This window comes from Sinocyclocheilus rhinocerous, unplaced genomic scaffold, assembly GCF_001515625.1.
Source record: "Sinocyclocheilus rhinocerous isolate Xijiao unplaced genomic scaffold, SAMN03320098_v1.1 scaffold35, whole genome shotgun sequence".
Taxonomy (NCBI): domain Eukaryota; kingdom Metazoa; phylum Chordata; class Actinopteri; order Cypriniformes; family Cyprinidae; genus Sinocyclocheilus; species Sinocyclocheilus rhinocerous.
The window spans coordinates 1,015,263-1,040,416 of NW_015661991.1; the positions used below are offsets into that span (position 1 = coordinate 1,015,263).

At 38.8% G+C, this 25,154-nt stretch overlaps 1 protein-coding gene across 1 annotated transcript in view; it reads left to right on the forward strand.

Moving 5' to 3' along the window:
• Positions 1 to 25,154, forward strand: part of LOC107727083 (transcriptional enhancer factor TEF-1-like) — a 78,934-nt gene that overhangs the window by 32,732 nt on the left and 21,048 nt on the right. Inside the window, exons 4-6 of the mRNA XM_016536846.1 lie at positions 16,329 to 16,386; positions 20,127 to 20,189; positions 20,282 to 20,344. Coding sequence (XP_016392332.1) covers positions 16,329 to 16,386; positions 20,127 to 20,189; positions 20,282 to 20,344 — 184 coding nt within the window. The remainder of the gene's footprint in view (positions 1 to 16,328; positions 16,387 to 20,126; positions 20,190 to 20,281; positions 20,345 to 25,154) is intronic.

The following is a 25,154-nucleotide window of genomic DNA, read 5'->3' on the forward strand; positions in this document are numbered from 1 at the left end:
GCTTGAGGTATTTGGCCAATCACAACACACTGGATAGCTGGCCAATCAGAGCACACCTCGCTTTTCAGACCGATGAGCTTTGTAAAAATCGACATGTTTCAGAAAGGCGGGGCATAGAGGAGTAACAATAATGTACAGTATGTGGAAAATAATGTGTTTTTTGAACCTTAAACCGAATAAACACATTTCATTACACCAAATACACAAAATAATGTTCTTTGTAGCAACGTCATATGACCCCTTTAAATTATCTACATGTTCTTAATAAATAAATAAAATAAAATTATGAAATGTACATGTATTATTATGTAGGATATCAGACCGAATCAGACAATCTAAGATTTGGTCAAACATGGCTGAAATGTTTCCCTTACAATTATATAAAATGCAAATATAAAATATTAAGCAGCTTTGCTAACTCTTTTGGTCAGAAACTTTATTTAATGTCTTTATATTCTGATGGAAGTTTCTGGAAGGTGGTGTGACACAGGTGCCCAGTTCATTCGAAACTTGAAACATTTCAGCTGAGTTTGGGCTTGTTAGAGAGCTGCATTGCAGGAGATGGAGCAGGGAACTTAAAGATGAGAACTATCAAGGTCATGAAGTTTGGCTTTTCATTTACACATATTGGTGACTGCTAACAGGTTTCTCTTCATGTTCAGATGTGGGAATGATCCTGAGAGATTGAAAATATTGATTTAACCCTCTTTCTTGCTCTGAAAGTGCGCTCGCTGGGAGGTGCCAGCCGACAGTGTGTTCACACATCCGCAGGGCTGGAGGTGGAGTTGTCCCACACCTCTGGTGAGCCCTGATGATGGCGACCGACTCTAGCATATCAGTCCGCTGTCCATCCATCCATGTCCGCCGTTCTCTCTCTCCTAACCCCCACAGCCAGGCCTGCCTCAGCAGTAATATATGTGATGATGTGCTCACCACCTCCTAATTGATAGAGTGATTCAGTGGAGGACTTGCTGTAATAACTGGTCCTATGGGAGCACGAGCAGACCCTGGGAGGGAGGGTGTTTGTCTGCCTGCTGGGAAACACAGAAGACTAGATAGAGGAAAGATGCCCAGGCCACCTCTTCCTCCTCACCTGCCGCCTCGCCGTGAGGATTTACGAGAGGTCGTCTAGCGTAATCCTCTCTGTCTCGGTGAAGCCTCGAGGTTGCGACCCACAGCTTTCTGCCGGTGGCTTGTCTGTTCCCACAATGGATGCCCACCGTTAATCCTTCCGCGGTTTTCTGACTCATGACCTAAAGCCCCGACCACAGCTTTTAGACTTCTCACAGGTCATCAGGAGTTATCTATCGAACCCATTTTGTGTTCATACACTTTCAATTGATTTTTAAAGTGGTATTTATTATTTTTAAAGACAGTATTATTAGGAATTAATTGATTGGTTGTCATGTCGATGTACTTGTGGTAAGACTGATCGTCTATTAGTCAGTGTTAAATACTGCATTACCAAATTATATTCTTAAGTCATACTGACAGATTTCTGGTGGCCTTCGACCTAGTGATGTTCAGTTTTGTGAATGGATCGTTGTTTCTTTGTAATAGCTTGGTTGTTGGATTAGATTACTCAATTTTAGTCAGATCTTTTTTGAGAGTAAATGTAAGATGTTGGACATATAAATAACTAGTGGGCTATCAATGTTTTTTTTTTGTTTGTTTTAATTTTTTACAACTGCTGATGCAATAATACTGTCTTGCTGATACTGATGAGTTATAAAATAAACTGATAAATTGTCAATATTATAAATCTATATTCTGGATGAAGGATGGATAAATATTCGTTCTGAAATCTGCAAAAAAAACAAACTATGTTCATATTAATAGAGGAGGGACCTCTGGGATGGTGATTACGATAGTACTTGAAAAACAGAGAATGAAAGCTTAAAGAGTTATAACCAATGTATCTGAATTAGACATTACAGGAGATTTTTGTGTGTGGTCTGAAACAGAATTTACTGCACATTTCAAATTAACATAAATACATAAAAAAACTTAACTAATTTTATGCACTAATGCACATAACAATTACGATCAATTGAAAAATGCAGATAAATGATGTGGTGGCTATATTCTAATTTTTGCTCTGTTAAAAAAAAATAGAACATATATATGTTCTTTTGACAATATTGATGCTGACAGAAGGCAAAATGTTAATTTGTTAATTGGCCAGGTTATAGACATCTTGGTCACGCTTTAGAATTATATTCGAATTTAAAAGGCATAATTTCAGTTAGGGGGAAAAAAGCTTTTGGCTTCTCTCCTGAGGCCACAAGAGGGCGCATCGAGCAAAATATTATGCACGTTTCTTCAAAGCGTATTAAAATAACATGACTATCTTTGAAAAAAAAGTGCATAATATTTAAAATAATGTTTATAAACCATATATATGCGACAGGCCTATTCAGACCTGCAGACTTGTTTTTTCATCCTTTGCAGACCACAAAAACAAGTGTGGTCGTGTGTTACAGTGCACTAATCCATCCTCATTCGCCGTCACCCATGAGCTTCTGATAAGTGATTGGCTCAAACAGAAGCTGCTTTTTGTACATTAAGGTTAAATGCTTTTAACGATTTTTATGTGCATTGAGAAACGGCTCATGAAGTATAGGCATATAGATATGAAGGCCGTGAGACAAAGCCAGAAATCCTTGGCTCAAGTGTGGATTGGAATAAATGAAAGCCTGTCAAGATTAGATTTAAAGGGGTCATAAGATGCTGTTTTTGAGCTCTGAAAATGTGCACAGGCCGCATATTAGGACAAGTACTTCCATTTACCTGATACCCCTAAAATCAGCCTGATTTTTTGCTTGAACATGATATGTATTATAATATGTATTAATAAAAATATGGTGTCAGCAGCTGTAAAAGCTTCACACTAAAGTTCCTTGTATGAACATTGTTTAATGGTTTTGATGAATCTCAATAGCTTTTTATGATGCAAATCAGTTTCACAATTAGTATTGCTTATGCAATACTTACATTATCAGCTTTGCTACACTCTCATTTACCCTTAAAGGATGCATATTATTTAGTTCCTTAATGGCACATATCAGTATCTTTTAAAAGGGTACCGCCCTAGTGACAGCTTTTGTGCCATTTTCTGACAGTGTATAGACAAAAGTCTACTTCACTTTTTCACTTTCTGCTCTAGTTTGTGGATAGTCCACATGACGTAATTTTCATCAGCAGCACAGTCCGCTAATTTCCACACATGCCATTTGTGTATAGCTTTATTTCTGTGTCCGCGTGGACACCGGAGAAAGTGCAAGTGATCTGAGCATTTAAAAAGAGGTTCTTTAGATGCACACACGCCAAACTCATCCATCCATGCTCATGGTCAATGGAGTATGCATTGAAAGCCTTGTACACTCAGTTTTGCTCAAGACAGAGCTGAACGCAGAAAATGAAGCATACTTGGGTCTTCAGTGGTTCATTTGCTGGGGTGTTCACTGTGGTTGCTAGGTGGTTCTGACTTTAGTCCCACCTTCAATCTAAGTCTAGAACATTTTTTACTTGTTTTATTGTCTGTCAGGCTGTAGCCAAATTTTAATAATTTTGGTTAGTGGTTTGTTCATATCTGTGTAATAATAATAGTGAATCCTGTCTTGGCAAACATAACTAATAAATGGACAAGATATGTGGTTTGAAAAGCTTGTTTCTTGTTCCATTCTCCCATGAAGGGGCTTTCTGAGTGTGGTAAGTGGGTGATGCATAAATGTATGTGATTGTGTGTGTGTGTGTGTGAGTGAGGTCTTCTCAGCAGGTGGCAGATGGCACAGAGGACCCGTCCGAATGGCCTAACCCCTGACTCGTGCTCACACACTCATTAGGTCATGGGGCAAAATGCATGGTCTTGAACTCTAAGCTTGTTCAAGCCAAAGGGTGGGTGAGAGGCCAGTGTTTTGACCCTAAAAAGGCCAGGATACCGCTAAGTGTGTGACAAATTTGGTCGACATAAAAGTGCTGGGATAAACCACTTTTTGGTTGCCATTCAATGAAAAGTACTTAAAAGAAACATTTTGTTAGTATGAAGAACGTTTTAATAATCTTAAGAACTTACAAAGGACTTTTTGTGCAATTGATGTAAAAAGTTCTTCATGAAACAATAATGCCAGTAAAGAAATGTTTATCTTCTCTCTAAAGCGAGGGGCCCTGTAATGAGGAAACATAACCCCCTGAAATAGGCAGCTGGTTTGCATGAGTCAGATATTTATAAACGGTCTTTCTAAATAGATTTCAGTAGCTAGATTAAGGTTATGCACTTTCTCTTGTCAGATTTTTCTCTTTTGTGCTGATGCAAGTTCAGGTTCAAATATATGGTCACATTTGCTAACCTGATTTCACTTGAAGCAAAATAGTTATGAGAAATGTTGTATTTTGCATGCTCAGTTATTTTCAGTTGTGAATGTACTTGAAAATTAGTTGTTGAAGTTAGTCACAATCCTGAAAGTCTTTTCAGGTTTTGCCAGAGAAACTTTTGAATGAACCTTTTTTGTGCCTCATTTTGCCCACTTGAATCTAGTTCTGTGTCACCTGCTCAACTTCCAAGGCACAAATCTCGTTCTTTGTCTCCTGTCTATGTGGGTTCCCCTCCTAGCAAGCAGTGTTCCTCGAATGCCGTTGTTCTTGGGAGTAAAAGGCTTCCTGCCTGCCTCCCTTTGCCCCGCGCTGGCCCTTCCCCCAGCCCAGCCGAGCCAGGGACCCTTGGAGTGAATGCCTCCATATTGTTGGTTTAGTCTATTGTGATGCTAATGGAAGCCGGAGACCCTCGAGTCATCTATCACGCGTGACAGGGAAGCAGGGGCATTGTGTCTTTTACTGCACACGGGAGAAGGGCTGCTGTCTCCACAGGTCTCACTGGGAGAATATCAAACCCAAAGAATTCATGCTTTTGTGATAGATTGTCCATAGTGACTGTTTTAGTACTACTCAGTAATTACACTCCCCCAAATTACGAGTGATCTTTCTTAAAATGTACTGCCCAAAATACCATATATGCTAATGCGCAATTCATAACATTTAACATTAGCAGTTTGTCTTTGGTTATTTTAACTAGCAATAGATTTAATAACATTGCTCAGTCAGTTTGCATTTTTTGACCAATTGATTAAAAGAAGTACCTCATGAAAGTCATTTGTTCATAAGACGAACAAGAATACAAGTTTGAAATCTCAAAGGAATGAATGTTAAGAATGATCAAACTTCATATTTTAGTTCCTTTCTTCTGTGACAACCGACAGATTCAATTTGGCCTATTGAGGATTAATGCTAGATTTGGATGGGGTGAAGCCGTCGAAGTGAGCCTTTATGTGAGAAATCTCTCACTGCTTACTGGCTGTATGGCCGCAATCCAGCATCCACTGACATCATAGTTGTCCAACCGGCCAGATGTGAGTGCGGTCAGGCCTGCGTTAAACAAATGTGGTACAACAGGAAATGAGTCCTTTAAAAAGCTCTGAGAAAAAAATGTGATGTGTTTTTAGCAATCAAAAAACATAACCAAAGCCATTAAAAGGCTTTAATATGCTATAACTATAAATGAGGACAATGTTTATGGCATGGGGTCTGAGCCGAGCTGCAGGATTTTGCTTTGATTAAATCATCTTTGCTATGCCATGCTGGCAGGAAGGATGTTGGGGCTTTATTTGCTTCACCCCCTCGGTGTGGAATCAATGGCAATTTTATGCTGTCTTTTTAAATGATATAACACACTTCTGCTGTAGAGGCTCTTTGGCTCCTGTGGAGTACTATTTGTGAGAGGCTGAGAGGATGCTAATGGAAGGGCTGGTGTTGATGGTTTCGTCCCAGTTAGACCTGTAAGGAGGAGGACACTGCCACGTGTTGCTAGAAAAGAACAGCTCATACCAGCTTAAGGTGGTAATTTTTGGGACTTGAAATGCTGGTTAGTTGCTGCTCTAAGGTGTTCTATACAAACTCTAACCAGCTTGATCAAGATGATCTACCAGGTCGAAAACAGGTCCGTCAAATAATAGTCCAGTTAATCAACCATCTTGACCAGATTAAAATTGCTGTAGGACTGGGAGGGTGCTAAAGGACTGGTGATTATGCATACTAGATAGATCTGTAAAGATCAGAACACTGCCGTATGTTGCTCATGCAAGTTGGTCATGCTAATTTTGGGACTCGAAAAGCTGGTTAGTTGCTGCTCTAAAGTGTTTTACCAGCTCTAACCAGCTTGGTCAAGATGATCTACCAGGTTAAAAACAGGTCCACCAAATGGTAGTCCATTAAATCAACCATCTTGACCGGATTGTAGGACTGAGAGGATGCTAATGGAAGGACTGGAGATGATGGTTTTATTCTAGTAAGACCTGTAAGGAGGAGGACACTGCCACATGATGCTTGGAAAAAAAAACAGCTCATGCTGTCTTAAGGTGGTCAAGCTTATTTTGGGGAATTGGTAGCTGGTTTGTTGCTGCTCAAATGTGTTCTACCAGCTCTAACCAGCTTGATCAAGATTTTCAGTAGATCAAAAACAGGTCCACCAAATGATGGTCCAATTCAACAACTATCTTGACCAGACTGAATTTGTTGTAGGGTTGAGAGAATGATAATGCAAGGACTGATGTTAATGGTAAATTGTGAGGAGGAGAAGAAAGGAGCTGCAGTGTGTTGCTTTAACCTATTAAAGAAACCGGGTCATATCGGTATAAGGCGGTCAAGCTGGTTTTTGTAACATAGCAGCTGATTTATTGCTGTTCCAAGGTGGTCTACCAGCCTTAACCAGCTTGACCAGGGTGGTCTACCATGTTGAAAATTGGTCTACCAAATGATAATCCAGTTAATTAATAATCTTAACCAGCTTGAGCCTTCTGTAGGGTTCAGAGGATGCTAATGTAAAGGCTGATGATGATGGATTCATCCCAGTTAAACTGCAAAGAGGAGGAGATGGGAGCTGCTGAACATATTCTGAACATTTTGCTGTTCCAAGGTGGTCTACCTGCTCTAACCAGCTTGACCAAGATGTTCTACCAGTTCTAGTCCAGTTGATCAACCAGCTGATAACTATAAATGGGCTCTTACCTGCTTAAGGTGGTCAGGTCAAGCTGATTTATTTGGACATGGTAACTGAATTTTGGTGTTCTAACATGGTCCTAACCAGCTGGACCGATCAGCTTGATCAACTAGATCAGCTTGGACCAACTGATCTGTTGAGCAGAGCTTTATATCAAGTGCCATCTTGACCAGATTAAAATTGCTGTAGGACTGGGAGGGTGCTAAAGGACTGGTGATTATGCATACTAGATAGATCTGTAAAGATCAGAACACTGCCGTATGTTGCTCATGCAAGTTGGTCATGCTAATTTTGGGACTCGAAAAGCTGGTTAGTTGCTGCTCTAAAGTGTTTTACCAGCTCTAACCAGCTTGGTCAAGATGATCTACCAGGTTAAAAACAGGTCCACCAAATGGTAGTCCATTAAATCAACCATCTTGACCGGATTGTAGGACTGAGAGGATGCTAATGGAAGGACTGGAGATGATGGTTTTATTCTAGTAAGACCTGTAAGGAGGAGGACACTGCCACATGATGCTTGGAAAAAAAAACAGCTCATGCTGTCTTAAGGTGGTCAAGCTTATTTTGGGGAATTGGTAGCTGGTTTGTTGCTGCTCAAATGTGTTCTACCAGCTCTAACCAGCTTGATCAAGATTTTCAGTAGATCAAAAACAGGTCCACCAAATGATGGTCCAATTCAACAACTATCTTGACCAGACTGAATTTGTTGTAGGGTTGAGAGAATGATAATGCAAGGACTGATGTTAATGGTAAATTGTGAGGAGGAGAAGAAAGGAGCTGCAGTGTGTTGCTTTAACCTATTAAAGAAACCGGGTCATATCGGTATAAGGCGGTCAAGCTGGTTTTTGTAACATAGCAGCTGATTTATTGCTGTTCCAAGGTGGTCTACCAGCCTTAACCAGCTTGACCAGGGTGGTCTACCATGTTGAAAATTGGTCTACCAAATGATAATCCAGTTAATTAATAATCTTAACCAGCTTGAGCCTTCTGTAGGGTTCAGAGGATGCTAATGTAAAGGCTGATGATGATGGATTCATCCCAGTTAAACTGCAAAGAGGAGGAGATGGGAGCTGCTGAACATATTCTGAACATTTTGCTGTTCCAAGGTGGTCTACCTGCTCTAACCAGCTTGACCAAGATGTTCTACCAGTTCTAGTCCAGTTGATCAACCAGCTAATAACTATAAATGGGCTCTTACCTGCTTAAGGTGGTCAGGTCAAGCTGATTTATTTGGACATGGTAACTGAATTTTGGTGTTCTAACATGGTCCTAACCAGCTGGACCGATCAGCTTGATCAACTAGATCTGTTGAGCAGAGCTTTATATCAAGTGCCAGCATTGATCCTCTAAAGCAACAGTAGAGAGGTAATTGCACAAAGCAGAAAATGTACAAAGCACATTTGATATGGTTTTCTTTTTCATGACAACATTATAATTTATGAACATTTCAAGTCGAAAGGTGTCATTGTGAGCTGAGAAAAGATATTGAGTCTTGACACATTAATGGTGATTAGTAATTTGAAAGTCCAATCCTGCTTGGGTGTTTTGGCAACTCTGAGAAACAGCCATAAAACACAGAGAAAATGCTTGCTGTGCCGAGCCGTTTGAGAGCAGCCCAGTTGAGGTAATGAATCCTCATCCAAATTAAAGAAGTGTGATGCAGCATTGTGAGGTGAGAATGAATGTGTGGTAAAGTGGGCCGCAGCAGGGGGTCTATTCTGAACATTTTGCTGTTCCAAGGTGGTCTACCTGCTCTAACCAGCTTGACCAAGATGTTCTACCAGTTCTAGTCCAGTTGATCAACCAGCTGATAACTATAAATGGGCTCTTACCTGCTTAAGGTGGTCAAGCTGATTTATTTGGACATGGTAACTGAATTTTGGTGTTCTAACATGGTCCTAACCAGCTGGACCGATCAGCTTGATCAACTAGATCAGCTTGGACCAACTGATCTGTTGAGCAGAGCTTTATATCAAGTGCCAGCATTGATCCTCTAAAGCAACAGTAGAGAGGTAATTGCACAAAGCAGAAAATGTACAAAGCACATTTGATATGGTTTTCTTTTTCATAACAACATTATAATTTATGAACATTTCAAGTCGAAAGGTGTCATTGTGAGCTGAGAAAAGATATTGAGTCTTGACACATTAATGGTGATTAGTAATTTGAAAGTCCAATCCTGCTTGGGTGTTTTGGCAACTCTGAGAAACAGCCATAAAACACAGAGAAAATGCTTGCTGTGCCGAGCCGTTTGAGAGCAGCCCAGTTGAGGTAATGAATCCTCATCCAAATTAAAGAAGTGTGATGCAGCATTGTGAGGTGAGAATGAATGTGTGGTAAAGTGGGCCGCAGCAGGGGGTCGTGGGGGGAATAGCGGCCAATGCAGCAGCTGTGTAAACCTCCTCAGTTCAAGGAGGGGATGCAGAAACCAAGGGATGGACGGATGTAACGAGAGGGTAAACTCTTGTTCCGGGACTGTTAATTGTCCTCCAGCTTTGCCAACGTCCAGATACAGTCACACTTCGGCTCCAGAGTGCAAAATTATCAAAGGCACACCCTATTCAGGGAAGCCTTCAATGGCCAGAGTCTGTCGGTGCATATCTGTGAAGTCTGAGCAGGGGAGGATGATTTAGTGTCTAAATTGAGGTGGGAGTGCTGACAGCTCTCAGTAGGTAGTGGGGAGGGAGTCCACTCCTCTTTCCTCTGAGGGAGTTGGTGCAAAGGGCGGAGATGCATTCCTAATTGAATGAAGAGTCAGCTGGGGGACAATCCTAGAAAGAGGGGTGCCGGCAGTCCCCACTGTAGCTTCTGCTGTTTTAGGAGCTATTGATATGGACTCTGGTGTCTTTGAAATAAAGAGAAGCCTTTTCCTACTCGAGAGAACAGATTTCTTCTTTGCCCTGGTATTCTGCTTTTTAGTCGGGCCATAATACCTAATCCTTTCCCTGCTGTTTTGATTGACAACTGGAGAACTCTTGCAAGAGTTCACATCCTCCCCGTTCCCACCCACTGCTCTGCCGTCTTCCTCATGTATACCATATTTCAGAATGAATATGTTCACCATGAATATCCACCACAAACAAGACTTTAAATTGAATCGGTGCATTCTTTTGGACCTGTTCACACAAAGCGAAATATGCCAGATTCCCTTTTTATACTTTATTATTTTTATTATTATTCATAAATATTCTTATTGACTTGACTCATTAATGCAATATATGACAAAACAATCACAATTAGATTTTTTTTAAATGTGTGCAGCCCTACTGCAAATGAGTTTCAGTAACCAGAACTATTAATACTTTATAGTTTTTTTAACCAAGGATTAAAAAAAGATGGTGCCGGTGTCTCTGGCATGCCGTCACTCTCTTGAGACTTTTAAGTTTGCTTGTATTATGGCTTTTTAACTGCTTTTTAAATCATGGCATTTTTAACCCAAGTGCGCTACCCAGTATTCTGCTTTTTAGTCGGGCCATAATACCTAATCCTTTCCCTGCTGTTTTGATTGACAACTGGAGAACTCTTGCAAGAGTTCACATCCTCCCCGTTCCCACCCACTGCTCTGCCGTCTTTCTCATGTATACCATATTGCAGAATGAATATGTTCACCATGAATATCCACCACAAACAAGACTTTAAATTGAATCGGTGCATTCCTATGGACCTGTTCACACAAAGCGAAATATGCCAGATTCCCTTTTTATACTTTATTATTTTTATTATTATTCATAAATATTCTTATTGACTTGACTCATTAATGCAATATATGACAAAACAATCACAATTAGATTTTTTTTAAATGTGTGCAGCCCTACTGCAAATGAGTTTCAGTAACCAGAACTATTAATACTTTATAGTTTTTTTAACCAAGGATTAAAAAAAGATGGTGCCGGTGTCTCTGGCATGCCGTCACTCTCTTGAGACTTTTAAGTTTGCTTGTATTATGGCTTTTTAACTGCTTTTTAAATCATGGCATTTTTAACCCAAGTGTGCTACCCGTGTTAGTTTATGACCGGCAAACTCTGCTAAATATTGGACTTTGATGGACAGAAACACAACACATTGCCGGGTGCTTGCGGGATTCCGCCGCCATTGTTGGCATCTGTGCCCCCCTACCTTCGTCGTGTACAATCTTTGCCGCTGGGAAAGAAATGACGAAAGCGTAGAGGGAAAAGAGGTGGCTTCGCGGTTAAGCTCAAACTTACCCTTGGAAGGAATCAGAGGAGATATGTTCTTCAAGACCTGGTTGTCGACGGAATAGATTGTTCTCGTTTTGTGAGATGGCGTTCCTTGGAACCGCTATATACCTGAAATATTCTGATTTTTCCTACTTCTTCTGGAGCGCTGCAATTGTTTCGTTCTCCGCGTTTTCAACCTGGCGGAGTGAGACTGTGTAATATTAAAACTCTGCGTCGGACACCTCAACCTAACGCAGACACAATAAATCTGAGGATCGGTTTGATCAACGCGAGGTCAGTGATGACAAGACTTTTTTATTTCATGAGTTTTTTACTGCACAAAGAATAGACTTCATGTTCATTACCGAGACGTGGATTACAATTGGGGACATGAGTCCTTTCCATGAGCTCTTACCACGGGACTGTAAGTTTTATAATACCCCTCGTTCATCGGGCCGAGGAGGAGGTTTGGTTACTATATTTAAAGAGAAGTTTAACTGCAGATTAATAGCAACTGAAGAATATGGTTCATTTGAACGACAGCTGCTGATCTTGGACACTGGTAGTTCAGTTGCCATTGTTATTATTTATAGGCCTCCTAAAACACAGAAAGACTTTATCAATGAATTTGGTGACTTTCTAGGATGTTTGTTTTCAAAATTTGATAAACTGCTTATTTTAGGGGATTTTAATATTCATGTGTGCTGCCCAGAAAATGTGATGACGAAGGACTTTTTAAACTTAATTGCTTCTTTTGAGTTAACCCAATTAGTTAATGGTCCGACTCATATGTATGGCCATACTTTAGACCTGGTATTAACACATGGTCTCCTTACTGAAGATTTAGAATTATATGACCATGTTATCTCTGATCACAAACCTATATTGTTTAATATTCCTGTTTCATGCTGTTCTGTTAACCCTGTTAAAACTCTGCAATGTTTTCGTAGTTTTTCATCTACAACTGGTACAGAATTTGTCACAAGGTTTAATGAGGTGTGTAAAGTGTCTGACTCTGTTCTTTAGGATATGGGTGTTGATGAGCATTTACACTGGTTGCATTCAGCCTGCAAAGATGTGTTAGATATAGTGGCTCCTCAAAACACTAAACAGCGTAAAGTTAGGTCTGATCACTTGTTAAATGATGAGATAATAAGTCTTAGACAAATCGGTAGACAGGCAGAAAGATAAAGTGGAAAAGAAATAAGTTACAAATTTATTATGATATCTTTAAGGAAGCGTTAAAAATTTTTCAGAGGGCTGTTAGATCAGCCAAATCTAAGTATTTTGTTGAGCTAATAGAAAAAAATGCTAATAACCCTAGGACGTTGTTTAGCATTATAAATTCTGTAGTAACTCCTCCGACACTAAATCTAGATCCATCCCCATCTATATGTGAGAATTTTATTAATTCATTTAAAACTAGGATTGAGAACCTAAGAGGGACTATTCCACAAATTAGCTGTGACTTTTTAGGCCGTGTTACACAGACTGCAGTTTTTAATAAATTTGAACCCATTACATTTCAGCGGCTGTGTGAAATTGTAAGCAGGTTAAAACCTACCAGGTCAGCCATAGATATGGTTCCTCCATGGTTTTTAAAAGAAAACTTTGAGGTCATTGGAGCTAGTATTCTTCAGATTGTAAACAAAAGATTAGATACAGGTGTTTTCACCAACATGCTGAAACAGGCCTTTGTGCAACCTGTACTAAAAAAATCCAACCTAGACCCAACTGACTTGACTAATTTTAGACCAGTTTCACATCTTCCATTTTTGTCAAAAATGTTAGAAAAAGTAGTATTTAGTCAAGAGGGACTATTCCACAAATTAGCTGTGACTTTTTAGGCCGTGTTACACAGACTGCAGTTTTTTATCAATTTGAACCCATTACATTTCAGCGGCTGTGTGAAATTGTAAGCAGGTTAAAACCTACCGGGTCAGCCATAGATATGGTTCCTCCATGGTTTTTAAAAGAAAACTTTGATTGCTGGTGATTCAGCTGTATTAGTTTTATTAGATCTAACTGCAGCCTTTGATACAATAGATCACACGGTGCTGCTTTCACGGCTAGAAGAATATGTGGGGATTCAGGGGAAAGCTTTAAATTTGTTTAACTCATATTTGACTGCTAGAAGCATGGCAGTAAGATTTGGCGCATATACATTAAACTCGACATCGCTCATATGTGGTGTGCCTCAAGGCTCTATTCTGGCCCCCACACTTTTTTCACTGTATATGCTTCCATTAGGAGACATCTTTAGGAAGTACAACATAGCGTTTCACTGCTATGTGGATGACTTGCAAGTATACTTACCATTAACAAATGGTAATAGATTAGAACACCTTATGTCGTGCCTCTCTGATCTAAAAACATGGCTGGCCTCTAATTTTTTATATCTCAATGAGAAAAAGACAGAGGTTGTGGTGTTCGGCCCTAGAGGATGAAGTAAAGTTTAATTTTGGCCCATTGTCTTTGTATGTCAAAGAACACGTTAAAAACTTGGGTGTTTGTATTGATAGCTCCCTGAAGTTGAACACTCAGATCAATCATGAGGTAAAATCAAGTTTTTTTCATTTGAGAAATCTGGCCAAGATTAAATCATGTCTGGCATTCAAGAGTCTTGAAATTGCAATTCATGCTCTCATATCATCAAGACTTGATTACTGTAATTCGTTATACAAGGGTATTAGTCAAGTATCTATCTTGCGGCTGCAGAAGGTTCAAAATGCTGCCGCAAGACTGTTAATGAATATTAAAAATTGTGAACACATTACTCCGTCTTTGATTTCTCTACACTGGCTTCTGGTACAGTATAGGATTGATTTTAAGCTTCTTTTATTAGTGTATAAGTCTTTACATGGCCTCGCACCTACTTATCTATCAGAGCTGCTAATTGAGTATCAGAGTGGACGAACATTAAGATCAACAACTCAAAATGTACTTAAAATTCCAAGGACTAAGTTGAGCCAGAAAGGGGATCATGCGTTTGCGGCAGTAGTGCCAAGACTTTGGAATAGCTTACCTTTACATGTCAGGGACGCTGACTCTGTACATGTTTTTAAAGTACAGCTAAAGACACATTTGTTTGCCATGGCGTATTCTTTTTGCTGATCATTTGTGTGTTCTTATTATTGTTGTTGTTGGTTTAGGTGATTTTTCTTTTCTCTATCTGATTTGTATATTGAGATGATGTAAAGCACATTGGTCAACATGTGTTGTTTTAATTGTGCTATATAAATAAAATTGACATTGACATTATTTTAACATCTGTATGTGAACTTTTATGTGTTGATACAGAACTAGGGCTTCACTGTCCGGCTTCATACACACCACGGCACCTGTTCACACTCTTTTAGAATAAAAACTGGAACACATACTACTTTAAAAATTATTTTCTCTTATTATTGTCATTTGGGGGCAGCTTGTTTCCTAGGGTTTCAGGACCTCCAGTGTGTCCTTACCCTCTTTTTTTTGTCTCATTTTCTATCTGCTAGCGTTGTTTTGCACGGCAAACACAGGAAAGAAAGCGTGCTGGCCAAGTCCCGCTGAGCAGGCGGTGAAAAGAATGAATTATTCAGCAGTAAGCATGCTTACAGCTGGCCGTTTGTGAGCTTTGATCTAGGAATCAGGCGTCTGCATGAATGCCCTTATTGTCATGTTATGTGTACACAGTGTGTGAATTATTGAAAGTGGCGAGGCCCTGGCTTCATCTGGGAGAGATTACAGTGTTGGCATGCTGGGGAGGTGGGCTGGAACTGAAAATCCCCAGATGCTATTTATTTGTCCTGGAGGTCACATGATCTTCTGCCGTTGTTATAGCCTTAACAGAATGGCCTACGTGAAGAAAGAGAGCTGCCCCTCCATTCAGCCCACACATGCATCAAGCACACATGTTGGAATCGCATGCTCATTGGCCTCAGGCTGTGTTGGGGAGCGCTAAACACTTGTTAGGACAGGGTCTTCGAAGTGGGAGTTTGTACTGTTTCATATAGACATCTCAATATTGCCACATGTGTACATGGTTTGTGGGTATTTCCAGAATTTGGTCTTCAAAGGATCCAGTGTCCAACCGGGGCTTTTCAGACTTATGTGGACACTTTGTCATTGCTGATGACCTCATAGTTAAAGGCATTAAATGAAAATTCACCCTATCTCTTTTCTAAATGCAAGTTATAGATCTTAATAAGGATGCAGGACTTCTCCAATCATTTAATCCACTTGAACTTGCCTCAGCAAGCTCATGCTCATCTCCCTACACTTTTCAGTGCAGCGCCCACATACCCAAATTCAGTTAACAACTGATAAATAGAGCCAATTTTTTTATTTTTTGATAATCTGTTACACTTGGATGCAGGTCACAATAGAAGAAAAAATCTGTTGTAACGTTATACTTAAAAGTCTGAAATACTTATTTTGAATAGTAATTACTTTGTAATTACTAAATAATTACTTCAGCCATTAAAAAAGTATATTCTATATGTGTGAAATATGAATGAAATATAGAAGTACTACATCCATTATATTGTCATTGTCATTTGACCTAGCAGCATCATGTCCTGATGGGATACTAAAGTGTCTATTTGGTGCACACTTCAGAATCTTGAATCTTTATTTATTTATACACTACTTTTCAAAGGTTTGGAAAATTTTTGATTTTTGAAAGTTTTTAATAAGGTCTCCTATGCTCACAAAGCTTGCTTTTATTCTTACAGAAAATTATATTTACAGAAAACTGGTTAATGCTGCTGTGTGGGTGTTTCTAATACAATAATACTCCTTTGACCAACATAATCAATCTCTCAATATTTTTCATATATATGTATATGTATCCAAAGCAACATGTTTTTCTATCTCATGTGTTTCTAGTGTTTCTATTCAATATTCTTTTTACTTTATGCTAATTATATTTGGAAGTAAATACAGTTCATTGATGTTCCAAAGTAAAATTGGTGGACACGTGGTAAATTGTAGCTACATCAATTCTGCGGTTGCCTATTTAAAAAGCTAGTTTTATTACACAGCCCTGGATAAAAAAATAAAAATAAAAAAAAACAAGGGCTCTATGGCAACCGTTGGCTACAGCTGGACACATAATTAGAGTTGATTGCCAGATACATTAAACTCAGAACTGGGAAGACAAGGACACGGAAACAGGTAAGAGAATCCGTGTTCTTGCATGCATGCCACTAAACGGGAAGGCCAGTACTGCTGAATGCACCTGCTATCTGTGCTTTTGAAGGATAAAAACTTACAGCTCACACAATGAACAACAGAAATAAAAAGATACTCGCAATTAGGGGTGGGCGATATAAGGTAAACTGTATATTACAGTGTTCTTAAAATCATTTTTTATGATGTTCTGTACATAATGTATATATATTTTTACAGAAAAGAGATTTAAAGAGTAATGATTAATAATACTGAATGTCGAAGATTTCGATTTTGATTGATTTGCTTTTTTTAATGTTCAGTGATCAAAATTGCAATTTTTAAAATCCATTATCTGCTCATAATCACTTTTTTAAAATTCAAAGAAAAAATTAGGCTTCCCTTGTTGGTAAGTACGTATAACTATAAGCTTATAATTTACAAAATAAATATATAAAAATTAAATAACTAAATTATTAATACATTAATTCCATAAGTATGGTAGTTAATATATAAATATATATTATAAAGAAATATTATAAAATTGACAACTTGAACCCTAACCCAAACTGTGACCATAAACTGCTAAAAATGTCTGTATTCAGTCAGATTAATGAATAGAAAGTGTGTGTGCCCTGTAAAGCCTGACTGATGTGTTTTTCAAACAATGAAAGAATAGTTTGCTCCAGTATTTTGTTCTAAAATAGAACACCTAAACAGAAAAACCTGAAACATGTGTTGGAAATAGATAAAAGTTCAGCACGCTATGAAAAATATGTACTGCTTTGGCTTGCGGTGTGAAACAAGCATTATTTTAGCAAGTGGAGCATTTGAGACAATATTCATCTTCCATCTTTTACTGCGCAGTGGTTGAGGTGATTGTAATACCAATTCTCTTGACAAATTTTACCGGTTTATTGTTTACTGGTATATCGCCCACCCTGCTCATATACACATAGGTTGGTGCAATGCACGCACACACACACACACACACACACACACACACACACACACACATAGCCACTCATGCAGGAGCATGGAGCTTTGCAGCATGTTCAGGCTGGGTGCAAGAACGCTAATGCGATTGTAGGAGAGACGGACCCTGAACGCTGGGCTCAGCCGGCAGATGTTTCATTCAGCTGTATGAGAACACGCCACTGAACAGCTATGGCCAAGACACTCACTCACACATTAGCAAACACAAAGCATCACTATTTTAAAAGGCTTATTATTAAAAAACAATTCAAATAGACATGTTTTTACACAGATGACCTGTTCAGGACCGAAATGTCTGTTTAAATCCATGAATCTGTTTTTTTCCACTTGACTGTAATGTAATTTGTTATGGTGATCTGTATGTGCTGGTGCAGCTGTAACACTTCAGTGGGCTGTGCTTAGACGGCTCCGTCTCAAAGCTCTTATCAGATAGATTTACTACAGCAGACAGGAAACATAATACTAGACATCCTTTTGTTTTAAATTATATGAATATTCCAGGTTATATAGTATCCAGGCCACTCTCTGATCCCTCAAACAAACAAGAAAAGGATTTAGAGTAAATCACTTAAAGTGATTAAGCAGCACAATATCTAAATTATCACGCTAATTTAAGCATGTTAAATAACATAATCAAACTTTGTGTTAGAATAAGATTTTGATACTGTCTAAAATAATTGATTATGCTTGGTCAGTTATGGCATTCACCAATCAAATATTGCTGTACAATAAGGTTTCATTGTTAACATTAGTTACATGAACTAACAATGAAAAAGTACTTAATATTAATAATTTCATTTACTCATACATTATTAAAATAAAAAAATTGTATCTCTTGATATTTTTAATGGACCTGAGCTAACATGAAATAACCATTAAAAAGTACTTAAAGGAATAGTTCACCCAAAAATTACATTTTTGTCATCATTTACTCACCCTCATGTCTTTCCAAACCTGTATAAGTTTCTTTCTTACGCTGAAAACAAAAGAAGATATTTTGAAGGATTTTGAAGAACCAAACAGTTGTTGGTCCCCATTGACTTCCATAGTAGGGAAAGAAATCTTCTTTTATGTTCAACATAAGAAAGAAACTCATACAGGTTTGCTCGTTCACTTAAGACACAACAGACTGCATTTGCCACAATGATTGTCGAGATCGGTATTTTGTCATAATTTTATGTGAATATGCATCTGTTCAAAGGCAAGGAGTGAATGAGATACTAAAGATGGTTCAGTTCGGTGTTCCCGCGCAAACGCGCCTCTCTGCGTGTGCGAGCTTCATGTTTGTGCGGCATTGATAGAAAACAGCGCACAAGTAACGAATCGAGTTCCATTTCGCCTTTTCTTTTGCTAGAATGGTTTAAAATCGCTTGCGTGTGTAAACATGTACAATTGATAAACTTTCACTCTATTATGGTTACATTTTGCAATTAATCCGCGGATCACATGCGTGCCGAACCGTGGGGCTTGGTCCGTACGAATCACGGATCAACTACGATCCGTTTAACCACTATTTTTGGCTGAACTGTCCCTTTAATATTAATTATAATTTCATTATTTACTAATACATTATTAAAATCAAAAATTGTATCTGTTGCATTGTTATTAAATAATGTTAAGAAAGATTAATAAACACTGTAGCAAATGTATTGCTCATTGTAAGTTAATGTTAAAGTTGACTAATAAAACCATATTGTAAAGTGTCAAATATTTTTGAATAATGACCATTGTACAGGACAGTAGAAATGAGCATAAATATTTGCTACAACTAATTAATGTAAGTGCAGAAACTTTTCTCTGTTTGAACTTCCAATTCAAAAGTGCAAAGTGCAGTAAACACTTTATGAAATTTGATATACAAACTGAGGCCTGATTTTTAATTATTAGCTTTTGTAATCGGCAGCATGCCACAGAGTTTAAATTGTATTTAACCAAGATCATGCCTTTATGTAAAACGATTTCCTAATTGACATAAACCTACATGGACACTAATATAAAAGATTGACACCTCTCAAACCCACAGCAAAGCAAAAAGTCCAGAAATCGACCCAAACGCTGAAACATCACAACAATCCCATTGTAATTTCATTCGGCTAAGCCTGAACCATTGAAGTGATTTTTGTAATTAATTTGGAAAGGTCAAAGGACCACTTGTGCTGCTGAGATATGTGTAAATGTGACTTTGCCAGGCTGGAAAGTCGAGAGTGGCGGGCCTCCGGAGACCATGACCTCATTAACACACGGCGTCGAGCGCGAGGCCCGCTCAACAGCCACTTGTGCGTGATTGGCCTGATTAAGACGAGGAACGCTCTCCACGTAACCCCTTGGAGCAGAGCCTCGTTACAACATCACACAACCTCCCACCTCACATCACTATTAATGCGCCATTAGTACATAATTCACAAACACAACTCCAACCTGGAGGAATATGCAGAGCGGCGGTTAAAGGGCCCCGGGGCCCACACGGCCGCTCTGGCTCTCCTCCCCGAAGAATACTAGACATGGCCATTCTCATTCAGCACACAGAAGATCACATCTGCGCTTTCTTAATGTGCTTAAGAAGCCTGCATTCTCCTTAATCAGCTCACTTAAGTGAGGAGGTGAGCGGGCCGGTGCGCTGGGCGGCCGTCGGCTTGGCCACGCTTTCCTTTTTATGGAGGCCTTCCTCGAATGTTTTGCTTGTGTAAAATGTCTGTAATTCTTTATTGCTTTTTCTTTTTGCTTTTCTTGTTTCGTTTTGAAAAACGGAGGTGTCTAGTCACATACAGGTCTTAGCAAGAAAGAAAGTTCGAGAAATCCAAGCTGCCATCAAGGTACGTCTGGCTCTGCCCAGTTGCAGGGGGGGCTTTTCATCGCCATGGTTACAGGCTGTTCCTTTGTTTTCCTCCCCTTCCCTAACCCGCAGGTGTCTAGTCACATTCAGGTTCTTGCCAGAAGGAAATCTCGCGAATTTCATTCCAAGCTAAAGGTATGCGCTTTTCTGCTTTTGAGCTTGTGGTTGCCATGCGTCTCACTTCCTGTTTCCTGTGAATGCCTTGTTGCACTAATTCCTGTAACCTAGATCCCTCGCATGCGACGGCCTGTTTAGCATACATAATTCAGCGCCTCTACCCTGTCCCCGATGTGCATCCTCCTTTCACGCTTGTCAGTGGAAGTCTGTTTTCCTGGCCGCTTTGGCCTCTGTCTCTCGTTGACGGCTAAGTGCGTGTGCTCTGAGTCTATCGCTATACAGTAGGTCCCACGGCGGCTTCTGGTTAAATATAGCAGGAGCGCAGGAACTGTCGGCACATGCTGCAAACCTGAAAAGCAGCATTTGCTTTGGAAATTAATATGGATGTGAAATTCAATAGCTCTGGAGAGCAAAGGCAACTATTAAGTTTGTTCCATAATGCAGCACAATTTTGCTGCTCACCGATTTGGAGCCGAGGTTTTATAAATCCCAGTTTTCTATCCCTGTAATTTTGGGGACGGCATTTTTAGAAGTTCACAAACTAAATCTGTAGGTTCCATCTTTGTGGGATACAGAAATATTCAATAAGTTAATAAATGATCAAATGGATTAAATCCACACACATTCTGATATAGGCATTGAGATATGTATATTGAGAAAATCGCCTTTAAAGTTGTCCAAATGAAGTTCTTAGCAATGCATATTACTAATCAAAAATGAAGTTTTGATATATTTATGGTAGGAAATTTACAAAATATCTTCATGGAACATGATCTTTACTTAATATTCTAATGATTTTTGGCATAAAAGAAAAATCAATAATTTTGACCCATACAATGTATTTTTGGCTATTGCTACAAACATACCCCAGCGACTTAAGACTGGTTTTTGTGCTCCAGGGTCACATATATATCAGAATGTATGTGGACCAAAATAAAAATAAAAATATCAGAATGTATGTGTACTAAATAACTCATAAAAATATGAGGAATAAAAAACTCATCTATACAGTTTTTTATTTCTAAACAGTGCAGATATTATTCAAAATAAGTATACTGCTCAATGATAAATCCATTTTTAAATAATTTTTAACATCTGTAACAGTGGATTTTTAGTATTATTGAGATACTATTATAGTTTTTATGAATATTTTGAATTATTTTTTATTTTTGTATTTTCCATTTTCATTTTAATTTTAGTTAAAGTAATTTTTGTTATTGTTGTTATTTTGTTGTTTATTTAGTAGTTTTTGTTATAAGTCTCTCTCTATATATCTTTGTTCATTTTTTATTTAAATTTTACAGATTTTAGTACATGACGTTAAACTAAATTAAAATGTTCTCTTGGCATCTAGCTGAAATAAAGTTTTTTTTTTTTAAATAGATATTTTATTTTATTTCAAGTAACAGCAGTATTTTTTTTATAGTTTTAATTTTAGTTTTAATTTTAGTTAACTATAATTTCTAATTTGATTCCAACTACAGTAAAAGTTTAATATGAAGTGTGATTTCTATGGTGTTATCTTCACCAAATTAATTGTGAGATCTGACTTAGAGAGATGCATGCAATAAAATAACTGTAAAAAATATTAATTATTGGTCCATTGGTCGGGCAAACAACTATCCCCTGCCTCAAACTAACTGTTAATTTTTAGACTTGCTGTTTCAGGATGCTCTAAAAACAGAAGAATGTTTTGATAGTGAAAGACACAGTGTTTACACCCCTTTCGGGTAAATCAGCCTTCAAATAGCTTCTAGTTGAGACCATGAAAAAAAAGTCCTTTAAAGATGTGTGATCTAAAAATTTGAAACCATTATATGACGAAACAAGGCCTCAGAAGCACAATGCACTTTGCTGGTCACATGAATGCCTTTCTGTGTGTCGTGTTTGCATGTGTGTGTCGTGTGTGGAGTGTTGTCTCGTGCTGGCAGTACGCTTCAGCTGGTGAGAGTGGCTGAGAGCTGGAGGTCAGAGTTCAGCGGGATTCTGGTCACTGCTTAAACAACACGAGCGGCCACATGACTGCAGGAAGAGCACAGTCTAGAGTAAAACCAGCGCTGCTTTGCCTTTATCTCTCCTGGAGTTTAATGAGGTCATCTGTTCTTCCCAAACACTCAAGAAGTCTGGACCAAAGAGGCCCATTATGGCCGTCGCTCAGATGCTTTTTGTGGCGTTCCCCTCTCTCCTGGCGCTTTCTCTTGGCTATTTTTCTATAACCCACTGGCCGTCAAACGCTTTCCTCATGCCGCATTAATGAAACTACTGAAATCACCCCCCCCATTCTCTCCCACTATGTCCAATCGTCCCCCCTGTGTGATTTAGTCATATAAACAGCAAAGTGTGCTGCATATAATCACCTTACATCAAATGCATCTCATCCACAAAGGCTGCGGCTTACAAAAAAGGGGCCTTTTGTGGAAGGGATAATCTGATAATAAATTGACCTGTCATTTAAGATACATCTGCAAGGGTCATTTCCTAATGTCTGTGTTTACTGAACGGACCTTGAGGTTGGTCTGACTTCTCTGTTTCTTTCTCTTTCTTTTTGTGAGGTGATGACTAACTCCTTTTGACCAGCACACTTTTCCACAGTTCCCAGTTTACTCCGATAGATTAATGACTCCCCCATTTGTGTGCATGCTTGTAAGAGTGTGTGTGTGTGTGTGTCTGTGTGCCTAGTGGAGCGTCTGTGTGCATTTCCGCCATGAATGGCTGGTCTTTCAGGGACACTGGCGGCTGCCTGAGTAAAAACAGCCAGCTTTTGTATGGGTCTCTGTCTACTCTCATCTAAAGCAAATTAGAAATCAGGAGCGGGGAAGAATTTGAGCTCCCTCCTGCCATTTGCAGCGTAGCATTATAGTAAACCTGCCCAGTGTGCTCTTATCTGAGACATGTTGACTGAAATGACTGTCATTATGGTGCCACTTTTTGAGCTGGTCTGTAATGAAACCCTAGCCACAGTGATCTCAAACTGCCATATTATCAGCTATAAATCTTCCCTAAAGATGCTTTCTGCAGTTCATCTGCTTGACCAGCGCTCACACTGAGCCCTTAATCTTGGGTTTTACTATTAGCATGTGCGGTGTGACTTCAGAGGGCTTAGCATATCATGGGAAGGATATGACTAAAAGCATATTTGTAAAATAAAAAAAATGACTTTTTCATTACATAAATTCACAATTTGGTCATATTCAAAATTAGTAATATTCAGGAAGTCCTTGAAAGTGGTGTTATCTAACTCGACATTTCAGTCACTGTGTTATATATCACTGCTGAAAAAACCAGCATGAACCAATATTTCAATTCTAGCTTATGCTGGTTAGGACCAGTGGTGGAAAGAGTACTGAAAAAATATACTCAAGTAAAAGTACCATTACCTTTCAAAAAATGTAGTGTGAGTAGAGTAAAAGTACTTGTCCAAAAAAACTACTTGAGTAAGAGTAAAAAAGTAGCCTATTTAAAAGTACTCATGAGTATTGAGTAGTGAGTACTGAGCTGTGGATTCTACCCCATCATAATAAACACTGTACACCGCAATTGATACATTTTAAAAACGTTGTACATTCTGTAATTCACATTATCTTGTTTGTCATAAAGAATGAAGAATATCTTTCATCCAGCAGTTTTAATTTTGACTGCCAACTCTTTAAAATACATCAAAACAGCACGGAAACAGTATTCAGTTGAAGAAAAGATGAAAGTTATTCTCAGTACAATCATCCCCATTTAAATCATAAAGTTAGAAAAAAATAGATTTAAAATCATGTGTAAGGCCACTGAGACAGCATGCTGTTGTCGCACATAAAATATTAATGTTTAGAACAGTGCAAATACAAAAGGTACACAATTTTTAAACTACTCAAAAAAGTACAATTACTGATAAGAACTACTTAATTACTGTAACGTGAGTATTTGTAATTCGTTACTTCACACCCCTGGTTAGAACTAGTTCTGCACTGGTCAGCACCCTGTTCACCAGCTGGTAGTTACACATGACCAAACCATGGACCAATTAGAGATACGTTTCCTGTACAATGGCAAAACACACTGATTAACTACCATACTACGATGCATTGTTGAGGAAAATAAAGGTAGGGTAGGTGATTTCGGAGAGGCTAGCAATAGCAAGCTATCTTTGAACGGTGGGAATAAGATCCCACCCTCCCTGCATAATCACTCTCCAAAGCCACACCTCCTCCAAAACACATGAGGCAGACCAGAGGCTAACCAGTGACACGATGAGAGACGGCGTTGGTGGAGGGTTGAATGCAACGTCATATCTCATCTCATTCACCACTGAGTAAACATTACAGTACAGAGCGCATAATATTACAATATAACAGCTTTCATTCTCGCTCTGTCTGCAATAGTGTAATGGAACGCGCTGATGACGTATCACGTCTGTGTGAACAGGGTGCACGGAGGTTAGGGCTGGGTAAAAATATCGATATCTCGATTTTTTCATAGATTCTCATTTTTACGGAACAATATCGATTCTTAAATCCCAAGAATCGATTAATCTAGCCTGTTTTCAGTTAATGGACGGAACGTTAAAGGGCACTTCCCATCCAATAAATTGCAATAAGCATTGTGCTTTGGGACTTTTAATATGAAACAAAGTCTCAGATTTCAAATTCTTTCCATTGTATTGCAGTATTCAAACAATAAATGCCGTTTTGGCGCTGTTTAATGTGGAGGGACAGATCGCTGTAGGCTTCAGTTCAATAAAAGCGGCAGCGTGAGGCGCACGTGAACTAATCATCTCCTCCACATTAATACCAGTTTCAGCACAAAATAAACATGACTAAACATCCGAAGGTAAGTTAAA